This window comes from Furipterus horrens, unplaced genomic scaffold, assembly GCF_987537825.1.
Source record: "Furipterus horrens unplaced genomic scaffold, mFurHor1.1.pri manual_scaffold_1, whole genome shotgun sequence".
In the NCBI taxonomy this organism is placed as follows: domain Eukaryota; kingdom Metazoa; phylum Chordata; class Mammalia; order Chiroptera; family Furipteridae; genus Furipterus; species Furipterus horrens.
The window spans coordinates 510,557-527,842 of NW_028327171.1; the positions used below are offsets into that span (position 1 = coordinate 510,557).

General features: G+C 57.0%; 1 protein-coding gene across 2 annotated transcripts in view; it reads right to left on the bottom strand.

Annotated features, from left to right (window-relative positions):
- Positions 1–17,286, bottom strand: part of GRIK1 (glutamate ionotropic receptor kainate type subunit 1) — a 180,240-nt gene that overhangs the window by 34,918 nt on the left and 128,036 nt on the right. For both annotated transcript variants that reach the window (XM_090271345.1, XM_090271336.1), the window contains exons 8-9: positions 7,745–7,852; positions 1,277–1,390 (exon numbers count right to left, since the gene is read on the bottom strand). In XM_090271345.1, coding sequence (XP_090127471.1) covers positions 1,277–1,390; positions 7,745–7,852 — 222 coding nt within the window. The remainder of the gene's footprint in view (positions 1–1,276; positions 1,391–7,744; positions 7,853–17,286) is intronic.

Sequence of the window (17,286 nt, forward strand, 5' to 3'; positions counted from 1 at the left end):
GAGAGGGCAGCGGGACGGGTGTCCAGACGTCTGGCTCCAGCTGTCCCCACACCCACACTTCTCGGCATGACCCACCCTCCCCCCTGGCTTGTATCTGAGAGCCTCACCTACTAACAAAAGGCAAATCTCAGTCTATTCTTATTTCCTTACCTCTCGGCTAAATTTCATCTCAGATTCACTCTTCACTTTATCATGTACATATTTCTGGTTGGTTTCCGTCCTGGTATCTTATTCAAAGACTATTTCTGTGTTGTTTCTCTCATTAGCTTCATTTTCTTAACTGAACCCACCTGGAACCTTACAGCTGCCAATTCTTTGCTCATATGCTTAAGTGACAAATCCCTCATTCCACCAGTAATGGCCATTTTCTTACTACCATGGATGACCTCCTTAATTCCCTTTGACTAATCAAAGTTTTATTTTATAACACTCTCTTAGTTACTGTGCTACTGACGTGTCTTGTTGTTTCATCTCATTACGCATTTTTCTCAGGTATTTTCTCAGGTAAGACCCATTTGCGTTTATCCCCAAATGGATAAGAGTAGAAAACTGCATTTCCATGAGACGGTTGCAGGGAAGCGGTTTTTATTTTGGATGAACAGCCCTCAGAAGCTAACGATCGAGACATAAATTGCTCTGGCACGAGGGACTGGATCCAATAAAGCCGGATGTTGGTGAGGGCGGGTTTCAGCCCGCCCTCTGCCCCGGGGGTCAGGGCCAGGAAAGGGGGACAGTGATCCCCTGCGCATGGACAGCGGCTGGCCTGGTGCACAATCGGGGTTCCACCAGGCAGCGGGGAGCACCCTCACCTGGAAGAGCGGCTGAGAAAGGGGCTGTTCCTGAGCAGTGAGGGAGGGGAGACAAGGTGTGGACACCAGGGACCGGCCTTGCCGGGAAGGGGCGCTGCTCAGGGCTGAGGCCGATGGGGGAGGGCTGCCTGGAGGCTGGGTCACTGACAAGACAGCGGCCGAGGTGCTGGGGGGCAGGGGAAGAAGTGCCCCTGGGTCTGTCTCTACCCCGCTCTCCCGGCAGCTCACCCAAGTGTCACCGGGGAGCAGGGGCCGCCCGCGGGGTGAGCTGGCGGGAGGGCGGAGCAGAGCTGACCCTCCGGCCCCGCTTCCGGGACACACACGTGTGCATTGAGCTTCCTGATCAAAACCAGCCACTCTCGGACGAGCTGTGGAACAGATGGTGGGAGAGTCCTCCAGCGTCTCGGGCAGGAGTCTGTGTAGGAGGGCTCTCGACAGACGCCCCGAATTCTGGGCAGCCGACTTACCAGGATGGTGGTGATGATGAGCGTCCGGTTGGCCAGCGAGTCGGTGACGTTGGGGGGCCCGTCGCTGCTGCCGTCCGTCATGTTGAGTCCGCTGTGGGAGTTCCACACCCCGATCTGCACAGGACACACAGGTCAGAGGCTGCGGCCGCGGGGCTGTGCCCACTCTACACAGAGGCCCCTCGTCCCTGTCCCCAGGGAGGGACAGGAAGCCCAGAGCCTGAGAGGAGCACCCCGGGGTGTCCCGGTGGGAGCTGCTTGTGGTGGGAGAGTGAAACGAGCGGCCGGCGAGCGTGCAGATGGGACAGGGGCGTCTGGGCTCCTTGGGGTGGAGCGTGGGGGCCTTTTTGTTTTGAATTTACTAAACTTACTACTTTGAAACGAAGAATTCCTTTCTTCCCATGCGCATCAGATTTTCTTCCAATTGTGTCTGTTGGTCACCCGCCCACGGCCAGGCCCTGCCCCAGGCACTGAGGATGTGGCCGTGGGCATGACAGGCAGAAACCCCGCCCGTGCAGAGCTTGTGGCCAAGCCGGCGGTGGAGGGAGCGCAGTGGGTCAGGGAGAGGCCGGGCGGAAGGAGGCTGAGGCTGAGCACACACTGAGTCTGGCGTCCCCCTCCTGAGCCAGTGCGGGGGGAGGGGCCTCGGGGACCCGGCAGGACCCCGTCTGTTCCTCTGCTCTGCGCCTCTCCTGCTGTTGCTCTGTCCCCCTGCCTTGCCCGTCCGCCTGACCGTGAGGGTACCTGCCCGCATTTCCTGCTCGTTGATCTTTGCATCCCAGAGACGCCTGGCGATGGGCGCCTGGGGAGACACACGGCTCTTTCAGAAAATACGGGCCCCCAGTGTCCCCCCGGGGCCCCGTCACTGCTGGGTCGGGAAGCCTGCAGGAGTGTATGGGGGTGTCCGGCCCTGGAGGCGCCCGGGAGAAGGGCCCCGGGAGCTGGGTTATTTGTCTGCTGCCCCCCGCGGCCCTTCCTGCCAGCCTCTGGGCGCTGGAGCCGCGCAGGCCCGCTGCTGGGGCGCTTGGGCCGTGGCTGGTCTTGCTGGGCCTGGGCTCCCGACCAAACATGGCTGCAGGGACAGTGACGTGACCTCATGGGACGGCGCATGGGGAGGTGTTGGTGGCACTGCGAACAGCCACACAGACGGGAATAATCAAGGCGGGCCGGCAGTGTCTTCAAGCTGCCCTGTTCTGAAAAACGTGGAATCGTCAGTAAGGTGTTTTTTTAAAATTTAGAAGCAGATAAAATAAAGGCGATATGGAAAGCAGGACAGACTCTGGGACAGACAGGACACACCTGCGCTGATTCTGGGCTCTGGAGGTGGGAGGACCCCTGGTGGCCGGGCAGGGGGGCTGCAGACAGACCTTGTCCAGGGGCTTGCTTGGCGATCTGCCAGCAGTGTGACCCGGGGGGAGGTGCTTAATGAACCCCGCTGTGCCTCAGTTTCCCCACCAGCAAGACGGAGAGAAGAGGCTTTTCTGATGATGAAGTAAAACGGCACCTTCGGGAATGTGAGGCCTCTGCTGCTTCTCCCGTCTCTTTACTTTGATTTCCTGCCCAAACACAGCAGCTGGAACAGATACGAACGTAACTCTTCGCAGAAGTTTCCAGCACTCGTTCATCTGTGCCGGTGAACTGTTGGGCTGGCCAAGAAGTCTGTTACTTTTTTTCCTGAAGGACCCATTTTTCATTTTCATCAGTAACTGTACTGATGTGGATATTCTGAGCGTGTCGGCTCTCTCCCGCTATCGGCTTCTATGGGCGGAGGCCGGGGGCTGCTGAGCACCTTCCCGGGCCTGCGACGGCCCCGCAGCAGAGGACTGTGTGGCTGGGATGTCAGTGGCACTGAGGAAGGTCACAAACCCCGTCTGGCACGTTTGCTCAGTCACGGCCCCTTCCCCACACACGGCGCACACCTTTTTCTGTGTTTCAGTGGTGTCTTTACCTTTCTTGAAATATAAAGCCCAATATGCCAAAAACGTTCCGTAGTTTCTTCCATCTTCAGTATTAAAACGGCTGCACAAAAATTCACCAATTGTGACGACTTATTTGTTAAATGCACGCTGACGTGACAGCTGTCACAATGCAATCTGACAAAATTGTTTGGAATGACGTGAAAGTCAGCTAAGTGCCACTAGAGCCGTCGTGTGGAGAAACACAACGGGCTTTTTGGCCCACCCGACGTTTCAGCTTCGCTCCACAGTGGGGGCCGGTGGGAGAGGGCGCTGGAGGGCGTTCCTGCAGAGAAGGCGCTGGGACCCTGTCCGTACGGGGAGGTGCCTGGCGCGGAGCTGGGGGCCGGACGGCACCTTCAGTGACATCTGGTCCCAGGAGTGGCTCCTCCCGCTTGGACGGGGCACCCGTCTGTGAGCTGGAGAATCTCCCATTGTCCTGGGCTGGCTTTGAGCCCTCAGAGTGGGACCACTTGTTCCTCTCTCTTCTCCCGCCTTCTCCACCCCTCCTCCCGTGGTTCTCGGGCAGGGACGCTTGCTTCTGGGAAACCAGCCTCCGGCCAAGCAGCCCGGAGCCCATCGGTTCCCGCCAGGCCCTGCTTTGGGTCGCGGACAGGTGACTTCCGGCTCCACGAGAGGCTGTACTTCTAATTATACCTCGACGGGGGCCCTGGGGGAAGGGAACCGAAGTTCTTAATTAAGTCGTGAGGGGGAGAAAGGGCCCTGCAGCTAGCTCACGAGGCAACAGTGTGCTCGCCACGACTCTTCTTTCTGATGCCGGGTGTGCGCTAAAGGAACTGCACTGACATTCAGAACTGGTGACTGAAGCGGCCAAACAGTGTCATCTGCATTTTGAACGCACAGTTGAAGCTGCAGCAAGTGCCCCCGCAGCGGGACGTCCGGCTTCCGTTTCCGCTCCCAGCCCCACGCGTGTGCCGAGGGTCAGATGTCCTTGCGGTTGCGTTTCCACTCAGCTCATCCCAGAGCCCCATTCAGGGTGCCCTTCCCCCCGCAAAACAAGAGAAAAGGGGCTCTCCTACCGTCTGTGTAACAGAAGCGCCTTCCCATCTAGACCAAAGGGTGTGAGATGCAGCCGGGGGCGGGCTGTGCCCGGCAGTGTGACCTCAGCCTTCTGCTCTCAGATCTGTCACTCAGCGGAGCTCCTGTGTGTGTGTGCACACGCGTGCATGCGTGCGTGTGCGTGTGCGCACGTGTGAAAGCGAAGTAGTGACCTCTCTGACCCGTGAACTGAAGCGACTGGGCATGTCACACCTGAACGGCTCTTTCTGAGGAAGCAGGTCCCGTGATCCGCGTGTGTTGGTGGGTGGGGCTGGGGACAGAGGCTGGGATTAACCAGACGTCCAGACATTTAGCGTCTCAGTCCTGGTCACTGACCTCGGATGAGTGTCTCCAGGAAGCGGGCCCTCAATTTCCAAAATGTGCAGCACAACAAGGCAGCTGGAAGCCACCCGTGAGGCGTAGGGGAGGCAGACCCCTTACTCGTGGGGACAGATGCCAGAAACCGGACTCTGGGGCCCCACCTCTCTCTCTGAGACGGGCGTTGGTTACCCAGGACCACTGCAGGGAGTGTGTTGACAAGAGCCCGGATGGCATTAAGCAAACACTTTTTAAAAGGCGAAGTCGCAAAAGTGTGTTCGGGGAGCGACTAGCGTCTTCCTTCCAAACCCAGACTGTGACCCACAGACTCAGATGCCCAGCTCCTGAGGGACACGATCATGTACCTGAAAGGAAAGGTTCATCTGGTCTTGGCGCCGTGAGCCTCCTGGCCACGGGTCTCTGTGACGGGCTTTGTGGAGACAGCAGCGCCTCCCTTCAGGGAAGAGCTTCAGGGGCGCTGCTCTGCCACAGAGGCCGCCGCGCGGGGGCCATGGGACTGGAATGTCGGGGGACCCTTCTCTCGGAGGCCCTGCTGGGAGCAGGTTGTGTGCGGGGCCTGCAGACCCGTGCCCCAGCCCTCAGTGACCGGCCCTCAGGTGAGCACGCCCGCGGGGCAGTGATGGGGGCCAGCAGGACGCAGGGGCTCCGCGGGGTGGCACACGGGAAGGGGAGAGCGCAGCCGGTCAGGGACAAGCGAGGGACAGCGCCCTCCCCTGCACATGACCCCAGAGCTTGGGTTCCAGCCCCTCGGAGCCTTGGTCTGAAGGAGTTCGCACCCAGGCCCGCGTCTCCGGCTGGGTCAGAGTGACCGCGGCTTTCTGGGAGCCAGGCCGGCTCAGCTTGTCACGCGCAGCGAGGACACGGTAGCCTGCACGCGGCCCCGGAGGCCTGCATCACTGACGACGAAAAGAAGGCGGTTAAACCAGGGTCTTCTTTAAACTTGGAAGGAGGACCTTTCTGCGCGCGCCTACCGAGCTCACCAGGAGGGTGACCAGCTTCCTGGTGACAACGGGCAGAAGCCACGTCCACCTCCCGGGATCTAAGCGACAATCCCAAGGGGACAAGCCGCTCCGGCCCCGCCGTCCGTCAGCAGGCGTCTCCCCGGTCGTCTCAGAGGGAAAGGGGACGGGAGAGGCTGCGGCGGGTCCCCGGCCCCCCTCCTGAGCAGAAGCGTTAATGCCCGCCCTTTGCTTCCGTAACAAGCCCGTGCCCGTCCCGGACACCACGGCCCGTAAGGCAGGCGGGGAAGGGCGGGCGCCGCCGGCTACGAGCTAATCCGCTTCCCCTGACGTTTCCGTCCCCGGAAAGCTTGTTCTGAGATGCAGTTTGAGACGAGGCGCACAGCTCCCGGGGTGTCTGGGCGTGGCCCCGCGTGAAGGAGGCGTCCTGGCCGTCTGTCTGTCTGTCTGTCTGTCTCCGCCTGCCCGCGTGGTCGGACGCGCACCTCTGCTGTTGCTCTCCCGCCCCTCGGGGAAAACACAGCGTGATTTGAGACGGAAAGTAAACAGACCACGGCGGCTTCTGCTGCAGGTACCCGCTTTCAGTCCCAGCAGAGACGCGCCCTGCCCGGGAGGAAGGAAGATCATCTCGGGGAGACAGCCGCCCCATCACTATTTAACGCATCGCGGCCCGTGTTCAGTTCCTGGGTCTATGTTCAGCCAGCCCGTCCTCCGTCCGTCGCGCAGAACGGCGCCCCTAAACCGCTGCTGGAGAGCGAGCAGTGGGTCCGGCAAACCCGGCAGGGCAGCTTTTCGTGGGACACCCTCCCCTGCCCCCAGATTTCCTGCAGGTTTATTCCAAGCACAAACCTTCTTCCACATTTAACGTAAGTGTTTAGACACGTCGCCAGCGGCCTTGGTTTTCAGAGGGAAAAATAAAAATGGTGCTCAGCTAAAATGGAACACGGAACCCAAAAGGCCTCACGGTGTGTGAGCTGCTCAGAAGTCATCCCGTCGGGGACCGGAGTCTGGGCGCAGGTACAGCTCAGACCAGCCAAGGGCCCTTCCTCTTGGCGGCCCGAGGACCTGACTTCCAAAACCTGTATGTCCGGGGCCCGCTCTCAAAGCTGCACACGGATGCTCTTCCTCACGCGTTTCCACACCAGCGTTGGCAGCGATTATGCCCTCCTCGTCCCCGTTTGTTCTCATGAAGCGTGTGGGGGAGGGGCACAGCCAGACCTGACAACAGGTGTGTCCCAGGGAACAAACCAACACAGCAGAAATGGAGAATGTATCTCACTGGGAAAGTCCACTGAGATACCTCAAAGTAACTGTTTCCAAAGATACTCTTGCAGTAACGTAGCTTCCTGTCTGCCCATTACGGCAAAAAGTAAGAACGTTAGGTTATAGAACTCTGATGTTCACATGATTATTTGAGGAGTTTGAACAGTTTTTCTTTAAGTTTCTAAAGGGCAAAGTCTTCACACTATAAATGTTCATTTTAAATTATAGTTGTGAATGCTAAAATAAAATACACCGAGAAGCCAAATCCTATTTTACTGTTATTTAACTAAATAGTCTACCTTTGAATTGCTCCAAACGGTCACTAAAATGGAACTTTAAACTGAGAGATGGCGAATTACAAAACAATAACCCTGGAATCAGAATCCAGCACGAGTACCTCTCTGGCCCATTTCCTCCTAAAACCCAGGACGCAGTCAGTTTGCTCCATCCGGGCGGCCTTTCTGGCGCCGTGTTTCGCGCCCCAGCACCAATCTCAAAATGGAGTAAAATTAAATTCTGAGTAACCCTTGGACACCATTCCAAAAACAGACCGTTGACAGCCTCTGATTTCTTAAGTTGCACCTTCAGGTTTCAAAATCCTTTGAGAAACGGGGCCCGCAACTCCCACCCGCAGGGTCATACACACGCACCCATGGGTCCTGCTTCTGTGTGAGCAGGCGCCACGTGAACATCCGTCAGCATTGCTGTGAATAACGCGCAGTTTAAGAACATCGCATGCCAACATTTATCTGCAGATGCTGGGGAGGGATCTGAAAACCGGCAAAAAATGGACTCGCGGAGAGAACCGTTTTTTAATCCCCTGAATCGCAGTTGCAATTAAAATGCTTGAGCAGTGCTTCTTAGTTTGTCTTTACATTTGTGGTCGAGGCGGTTACCTTTTCAGTTCCGTCCTCTTTGAGGCTGATGACGTCCAGCTCGAAGTCCTTCCTTAAGCCGTCGGATTTATTGAAGGCGATCCGCCCGGTCAGCCCGTCCCAGCGCGCCTGCGAGAGAGGCGTGAACGCGGGGTTAGCACAGGGTCTGAGCGGCGGTTCCCCCCGGGCAGCCCTCCCGGCCGCTGGGCGCCGCCCCACGAAGTAAACCCAGCAAGTGGGCACTCAGCGGCTCCTCAGCCCTGCACTGCGCGGCGGCTGCTCCCCTGCGCTCGTGCGTTCTGTCCCCGTCCCGCCCGCCGCCCGCCGCTCTGACACAGCGTCAGCCCCAGGGGGCTGGGTGCTCAGGCGAGGGTCCCACGGCCGCCCGGGGCCACACGGTCTGTGAGGTCACAGCCCCCGCGGCCCACGGCCGGCAGGACCCCCTGGGGAGGAAGAGTGTAATTTGGTGATGCTGTGACGTGTTCGGGGGACCGCAGGGTGATTTAGGGCTCCCAGCGTCACTAGGCTGTCATAGTAATTCCCTGTGGCGGCTGCAGCAAGTGCTCACGAATTGGTGGCTTAAAACAACAGATGTTTGTTCTCTGTTTTGGGGGCCAGAGCGGACACCCAGTCAGTATCACCGGGCGAACCCTTAATTCTTAACACGTGGGAAGAAAGCATTTAAAACTCACTAATCGTCTGTGCTGCTGCCTCGCGTTTTCTTCCTGCATGTCCGCCTTCTCGGCTTTGTTTTACAAATCGGCATTGAATGCCTGGTCCCCAAACACAACCTGCTGTCGCCACAGCACCCCAACCCCCAGGCCCAGAGCGGGCTCAGGTCGCCCACAGCTTGGCCCCAACCCTGGCTTTCCAGCAGAGGCCGCGGGGCTCATCTTAGGCGTCGGCTTCACGGGGTGTGGGGGCTCAGATGCCCCATGAAACGCCATCTCTGGGTGCATCTGTGAGGGTGTTTCCGCAGGACTCAGTAGCCTGGACGAAGCCAACGGTGCTCCCTGATGTGGGCGGCCACCTCTCGTGCCCGAGAGGAACAGAGCGGAGGTGGGGAGGTCCCTTCTTGCTGCCCGAGACCGCGCCCCCTGCCCAGCGCCCGGCTCACACCATCCGGGGCCACCCCGCGCGCACCTCCGCTGGGACGGAGACCATCGGCACGGCAGCACCTCGCTGCTCACAGGTCGGGGGGAACAAGGACATCAGTCAGCGTGAGGACAGGTCTGCACTCAGCCTGGGTCAGGAGCCAGCAGGCGTCCTGCGGGAGAGGGCGCGGAGCTCAGGGCCCGGTCAGCCCAGCACAGATTCATGGCCCAAGAAAAAGGGGCGACGTGGGATAGCCGTGTGTGCCGTGGTTCCTGGTGCGCGGGACGGGACGCAGGGGCCTGCGCCGGGAGGGCGGGGATGCCCACTCATAAACGTGCGCGACATCCTGCCCATTTGCCTGGACACTTGGGAACCGCGGGAGCGTCTTCTGCGTCGTGGGAAGTGTGCGCTCTGGGGAGGTGGGGGTCTCAGTGGCACTGGGGGGGTGACCGAGCAAGTTGAGGCTGTAGGCCCGTGACTCTCAGGTGGTTCTCATGGAACAGAATGTATGGACACGCTCCTGTGCCCGCCGGTGAGCACGGTCGGCAGCAGCAGCGAGGGCCGGCGCTCTGGGGGGCCCTGACCCCCAGGATTCTGCAGATGCATCCCAGGGACTGCCCCGGGCGCCAGCTCATCCCACACGCAGCATGAGGAGGGTACCCAGGGAGCTGGTACGATTTTTCGGGTGGAAAGCAGTTGGTCAGCCTCCCTCTCGCTCTACAGAACATTCACTGTAAGAAGCAGAACCGCAGAACCGTTAGGTCACTGGGGCGGCTGACGTGACGTGCCCCAAGGGACATGGTTCATAAGTGTCAGGACCTAGTGAGACGGCCTCTTTCATGGACCCCAGGACTCACGTGTATGTGCATCACACGCACACACACGTGCATCACAAGCACACAGCACCATGACGCCGAGAGGCAGCTAGTGGACAAGTGTCATACACGAACCACGCTCTGAGGATTTCCTTCTTGGGATGGGTTGGCCTCCCCCAAGTTATAGAAAGGGATGGACTTGCTGAGCCAAACCCTAACCTAACAAAGGAAAACGGTGCTTGACTTCCGATTATCATTGTTATAAAATTTTTAAAAATCTGAATTTAAACTTTACACTCAGAAACCTCTTGCTTCAAACGGCGGCCCAATTAAACGAGGGGCTGAGAAGTGGGTGTGAGCCCAGCACCGTCAGGGTGACCGGGGGCATCCGCTCTCCCTCTGCTCACAGACGGTTTCTTTTATTTATCGGCAGCAGGGCTTCGACAGCCCGTCTCTAGTTCCTGTTAATTGATTCTTAGACCCTGGTCCTAACTATTGATCAGTATCAGTGGGGAGCACCACCCACCCTTCTGAGCGGCTGAGCAGCGGCCTCTGGGCTGGGGATGCTGCAGGACGTCCCCCACCCTAACAAGCCCCCCAACACGTCTCCCACACGCCCCTGGGTGCGGAGTCCTCCCCCTGCCTGGTGCCTGCAGAACGTGTCCTGGCAGCGACGAAGGGCTTGAAGGCAAAGGCTGCCCGTGGAAATGGCTGTGAGTCACACCTCAGGGGCTTCAGAACACGCAGCTGCGCAAGTGAAAAGGGAGAGGATGGGGTGACGGAACACAGGCGTTCTAGGAGGGGAGGAGACGGTGACCCTCTCGGTCCCTGAAGAGCCTGCTCATCCGCTCCCTGGCGCCCGCCCTTCCGTGGCCTTCGGTGAACTCCTGCCTTAAGCATTTGTGTTGCATCAGCTACCTAGGAATTGCATTTTAGGGTGACTGTCTGTGTTAGTGGCCTCTTCTCTGACCGATACTGAATTTCCTGATGGCTGGAAATGGTTACTTTTCTTTGAATGCTACCGGCTGCATTCGATGGGTTATGTTTGTAGAAGGGAAGAGGCAACCGGGCGGCGCGCACAGAGGCTGTGCACTCGGAGGTGGCGGCGAGGCCCGACCCGGGCCACAGGGTCACACCGAGGAGACGCCGACATCTGCGCCCGACCCAGAGTCCGGTCCCCTCGCCTCTCCTCCCGACCGCACCCGGCACCCCCCAGCCCTCGAGGCCCCGTGCCTGTGGGGTGCAACGGAGGGGCGGTCAGAGTCAGCTCACTTGCACCCCAAAATCAGCTCTTATTCGTCAGTCCAACTCTAAGGAAGTTTTCTTCGGCGGCCGAAGGCTTTCCGAGTTGAGGAATTCCCTGCCGGGCTGGGAACGCGCGCGGAAGGACCGGCCCTGGAAGCACCGACTGATCCCTTGGTTGGCGTTTACGCCGACTCCGCCCACGGACTTACGCACAGAAAGCTCGAGGGGTGACGGCGCGTGGGCGGGGTGGTGCGGAGGGAAGCGATCAGAGGAAGAAGCTGATGGATTTCAAATATCTGTCCACACGGGGCTCGGTCTCCTGGGTGGAACAGTCAGCAAGAGCCGCTCATCGCGGTCGGGTCTGATTTGTTTCTAATTAAAGGCGGCTCGTCCGCGGCCGCTGTGCAGACACAGCCTGACCGGCTCGGGCACAGCTCGTCTCCAGTCCCCGGAGGACGCCCAGGACCCGTCCGACACTCGCCCCCACCCAGGCCACGCCCCCTCGATCCCGTCTCCGCAACTCTAAGCCGGTTCTCAGAGAAGCTATTTAAACGCAGATCTAAAGTCGACATAATAGCGGGATGGAAATAAACACCATGTCCAGGAAGAGACGAGAAGCACGACCTTTAGACCAACACCGGCCTGGGGTCAGCCGTTTCAGGGACTGAGTGATGCATTTATCACCTCCTGAGCGGTTCGATATGTAATTATTTTAACTACTATGTGTGTGGTGTATAACCCGTTAGCTTGCAATAACAGCTTGCATGGGTCGCTGCGTAATTTTAACATATAATAGCTTTTCTCTCCAATATTTGATCTCCAACTCTGCATCGGCTGACTGTTTGTTTTTAACATCTACCGACTGTAACTGCATCTGTGCCGTGTGCTGCGGGCAACTGTGTTACACCCTAAGGATTCACCCTAGAATACACACCGGGCTCTTCTTTTCTCATAAACGCATTGCCTTGGTGCTGGTTCATGGGGTGATTGGTTTCTCCAAAATGTAACAACTTGGCTTCTGAACTCACAGGCCCGCCGAGTGGGCGAGAACCCACCGGAGACCCAGTGGCTGCGAGCCGTGTGGCCGGGCAGTGGCCTGGCTGTGGAGCTGACGTGAACGGTGACAGGTCAGTCACTCGGTTTGGAATTACTCAAGTTAATCGGTCACATTAATCAGATAATTGTCTTTGTTGGGTAGATAATTACTTTTCTATAGCTAATCAATATGTCTCTTTCTATGAAGATAAAAATTTGGATCCCACGTGGGTTTAACTCATAGCTTCGTCTCGTTAGCCTGGTTAGTGGGATATGGTGGTTAAAATTTATTTAGTTAGTCACCAAGGTTTACTGAGCACTGTGGTTCGTCCAAACCGAGTGTTACAAACCTAAAATACAAACTGGATTGAAAGGACCTATTATGACAATAAATTGATAATTTTATTTTACGTTAAAATGGTAGTATTTTGATCTATTGGGGTAAAAAAATAATTGTTAAAATTAATTTCTCCCGTTTGTTTTCATTCTGTAATGTGGCTGCTGGAACATCTCGTATCGATGTGACTCCCAGAGCTTCTCCGGGATGGTGCTGAGGTGCTTTCTAGCTACTGTCTGTAATGGGGGGGCCCATCGCTCTCCCAGGACCCCTGCGCCTGCCCTCTTCAGGCCTTGTTTTTGGGTAACTCTTGTCGCCACTGAGTGTGCGACATTTCCTCACATGGGGACAGAGTTATTAGTATGTCACCTACGCATCTGACTCATCTGACTCTCCCTCCGGGACATCGTTTCCAGCCGAGTGAGGACTGTGCTCACGGCTGCGTTCCCGGTGTCTAGAATGCTGTCTGCCGCGAACGAGGCATCCGGGAAATATCTGTTGATCACACGAAGGATGGGATGCTAGATGTCAGTGAAAGTGAGCAAACCAGGTAAGTGATAATGTGAAACGATTTGAGATATTTCAATCATGGGGTAAGACTGACTGGAAAGACATGCTGCTGAGTGAACGACACACAAATACACACATGCCCACATATCCATGCGTAGGCAGACACAGATGTGTGCACGCACCCGTGAACGACATGCATGCGTGCGCGCACATACATGCAGTGCACACACATGTATGTACTGTGCGTCTCAATGACATGCATGTGCGCACACCAGACCACAGTGCAGAAAGCAGGGTCTTCCATCCACACGGGCCAGGACCGGGACCGCAGGTGCTGAGCGGGAGGAGGGACGTGCACAGGAGCCGAGTGCTGTCCTGTAAACACAGCGTCACCAGAGCCGCAGACACAAAGGAGCCGAGGACGCCCATCCTACGCCGACACGCCTCCCGCCTCGTGGCTGCTCACCCAGCCACCGTCTGTCAGCGTCGGCGACAGGCACCTGCAGACAGTGAACCCGTGGGAGCTGCTCTCCGCCTCTGTCCAGAGCTGCCCAGGGCGGGAGGGAGGCCTGAACGCCGCTCTCTCTGCAGGGCCGAGAGTCCTCACCGTGGGAGGCTTGAGACAACGGGGTGAAGCGGGGGACTCGGCCCGCAGCTGCCTTCCAGGGCGCAGAACGAGAAACACAGAAGCCTCATCCGGTGAGCCCAAGGGACTGCGGGTCCTGCAACCAGGCCACCTGGCTGTGACAGAGGGGACTGTCCTCGGTGAGACCACAGCAGATGAAGTGACGTCCCAGCCTGTGCTTCCCAGAAAACCCGCCGTTTTTCACCTGGATCCCATCCATTAATAAACAACTCAGTACTGACCTACTAAGTAAAAGCCCAATAAATATTAAGGCAAATATAATTGCCTCAGGGGAGAATTTTATCTTTTACTCTTTGATTTTTAAAAGCATGAGTTTACCGGCCAAGATGGAGGCGCAGACAGACACGCTGCATCTCCCTCCACAACTAAGAAGGAACACAACTGCCTCAGAACTAGAGACAACCAGAAGTTCCAGAAAATCGAGCTGCACTGAAGTCCAGCAAACAAAGAAATAAAGAAGAAATACTCATCCAGACAGGTACGAGGGGCGGAGAGGGCATGGTGTGGTGGTGGCAGCAGCGGCAGGCCAGTGGAAAGTGCAGTCACACATTTTAAAAAGTCAGGAGGGACACCTGGGGAATGCTCCCAGCACCAGACCAGACCATGCAGCTCACGGTCCCAGCACCAGGAAAATAAGGCCTCATTGTTTCTGACTGTGCAGACCAGTGGGGTTGGGGCGGAGGCAGAAACTGCCGGTCTCTCAGCAGAGTCCGCTTGTTTAAAAGGCCCCCACGGACCTAGAACGTCCACAGACATACCCACTCTGGAAACGACAGTCAGGGCAGCAGCTAAAGAGGTGCCAGTCCCATACAGAAGTGGGAGAGGTGCCTGGAAAAGGGGCAAGTGCTGAGCAGGTGGCATTGTTACCTCCCGGACCCCTGCCCCACACACAGCGCCACAACGTGGTGAAATGGGTCGCCTGTACTGATGAATCCCTAAGGCTCCGCCCCTTACAACATAACAGGAGTGACAGCTCTGCCTGGGATGTGGAGGCAAACAAACACAGGAGCCTGTCATGATGAGAAGACAGAGAAGTATGGCCCAAAGGAGGGAATGGATCAAGGTTCCAGTGGGAGAACTAAGCGACGAGGAGATAGCCAACCTCACAGATGAGGAGACAGCCAACCTAACAGATGTAGAATTCAAAACACTGGTGATAAAGATGCTCACGGGCTTGACAGATATGCTTGAGTACGACAAACGCATAAGGGAAGAAGTGAAGGCTGTGCTAAGTGAAATGAAGGAGAATCCACACCAATGGTGAAGGGAAGGAAACCGGGGTTCAAATCAGTGATTTGGAACATAGGGAAGAAAAAATAGTCAACCAGTGCAGATTGAGGAAACAAGAATTAAAAAAAAAAATGAGGAGAGGTTTGGGAACCTCTGGGACAACATTAAACATACCAACAATCGAATCATAGAGGTGCCAGAAGGAGAAGGGGAAGAGCAAGAACTCAAAAGCGTATATGAGAAAATAATGAAGTAAAACTTCCCAGACTTGGTGAAGGAAATAGACATCCAAGTCCAGAAAGCACAGAGAGTCCCAAACAAGCTGGACCCAGAGAGGACCACACCAAGACACATCATCATTAAAATGCCAAAGGTGAAAGATAAAGAGAGAATCTTAAAAGCAGCAAGAGAAAAGCACAGAGTTACCTACAAAGGGGTGCCTATAAGACTCTCAGCTGGTTTCTCAAAAGAAACTTTGCAGGCAAGAATGGACTGGCAAGAAGTATTCAAAGTGATGAAAAGCAAGGACCTACAACCAAGATTACTCTCTCCAGCAAAGCTGTTGTTTAGAATGGAAGGGCAGATGAAGTGCTTCCCAAGGTAAAGCTAAAGGAGTTCATCATCACCAAACCATTATTATATGAAATGTCAAAAGGGACTTATTTAAGGAAAAGGAGATCAAAACTATGAACACTAAAATGACAACTAACTCACAACTATCAACAACTGAATCTAAAAAATAAAGACAAAACCCAACTAAGCAAACCAGAACAGGAACAGAATCATAGGTATGGGGATCATTTGGAGGGTTATCAGCTGGGAGGGGGGAGGGGGAGAAATGGGGAAATGGTGCAGGGACTGAGAAGCATGATCGGTTGGTACAAAATAGACAGGGGGGAGTTAAGAATAATATAGGAAAGGGTGAAGCAAAGAACTTACATGCACGACCCATGGACATGAACTAAGGGAGGTGGGATTGCTGGAGGGAAGGGGGTACCGGGCAGAGGGGAGCAAAGGGAAAATAAATTGTGACTACCGTAACAACATAATCAATAAAATATACTTAAAAAAAAGCATGAGTTTAAATATCCTGTTCATCTATTCAAATGTACAGTCTTCGCTCCATAAAAACTGAACGGACACACTACGTTTTCATAGCAAAGCAGTGACAGGACGCGGCCGTGTTCCAGGTAGCTCCCTGTGATATCACGCACACTGGCACTTAGAAACCGTTTTTGCTCCTAAACAGTAAATTGGCTTTGGACCAGGTCACTCGGGAACTGGTTACATAGTTTCAGTATTTGTCCAGCAAAGGCTGTTAAGACGGCGCTGGACTGGGGCTTCCTGGGTCAGGTCTACGAGCATCTTTCCAATGCCGGCCGCGCACACCTAGCGCTCTGAGGACACAGATGCGCTGACACTGTCCTCGTCCCAGCGGGAGGTCGGACGGTGTCCCCTGACGGGAGCTGGTGCGCAGGAGGCGCGTGCGGGAGGGGATCCCCCTCCAAAGGGAGGCTCAGGAGCGACTCAGCAGCGACAAGGGTTCTGAGTGAGCGTCGGCCGGTGTGGAAAGTGGGGTTGGGGGTCAGTCCTCCGCCGGCAGCGAGGAGTAGGACAGCGGGGTGCCCTATGCGGGTTTGAAGCAGGGGCAGAGAAGCCCCCCTGCCCCCACCGCATGAGAACGGCGTGCCAGCTGCAGGAAGCCGCAGGAAGCCGCAGGCAGCCTGGGTGTCTAGCGGGTGGGAGACCTGCTGTGCGTTTCTGCAGGTCACCTGCTCCCTCGGGGATGGGAGTTCTGCGGGGGCCCGGGGGGCTGCTTCAGCAGTGCACGTGGGCGCGGGCGAGGGACGTCACGGAGCACGTTCAGGGTGGAATGCTGACAGGATTCAATACTGACCTGCGTTTGCCGGGGCAGGTGGTCCGACCTGAGGGGCAGTGTGCTTCCTTCTGTGACCCTTGAACCCAGGCACCAGCCTGACACAGAGCAGCGTGTACGGGGAGCAGAGAGACACCCCGAATGTGCCCCAGGGAGACTGTGTGGAGGGGCCACGGTGGGGCATGTGGCTCTAGGCCATTTCTCTGCGGGAAGCCTTGGCCCCTCTGAGCCCACGGGCCTCAGCCTTCGGTGGGGGGCGGGGGGGCGTGTCTGCCGACCCCATCCCCGCAGGTGGGCGGGGTGTCCAGGGCCATGCAGAGGGGTCTGAGGTAGGTCGGCGAGGGGCGACTCCCAGGTTTCAAAACAGGGTCCCCCGAGAGCTACCAGCTGAGGGGAGGGGACCCATCAGGCAGCCCGCTCCCTCACGCAGTGAGGGGCATCCCCGGAATGTCCAGGGGCCGGGGTGTGCGGATGAGGGACCCCCATTGAAAGCAAGAAGGTGTTTCACCTTCATTTGCTCGGAAGAGCCAACCCCGGGTTCTCAGGGTCCCCCGGAGGAGGGGGCGGGGTGCGGGGAAACCCGGGTCCCCACTGTCCTCGCTGCCCTGTCTCTGGCTCCCAGCCCAGTGCCGCCTGCAGCAGGGGGTGGGGACTGGCAGAGAAAGTGAGATTGGGGGCCACTGGGGGGCAGCGTCCAGCCCTGAGGGGGTCCCGAGACGCAGCCCAGGTGTGACCACAAGATGTGGAAGGAGGGGCCGAGCCCTGAAGCCTCGC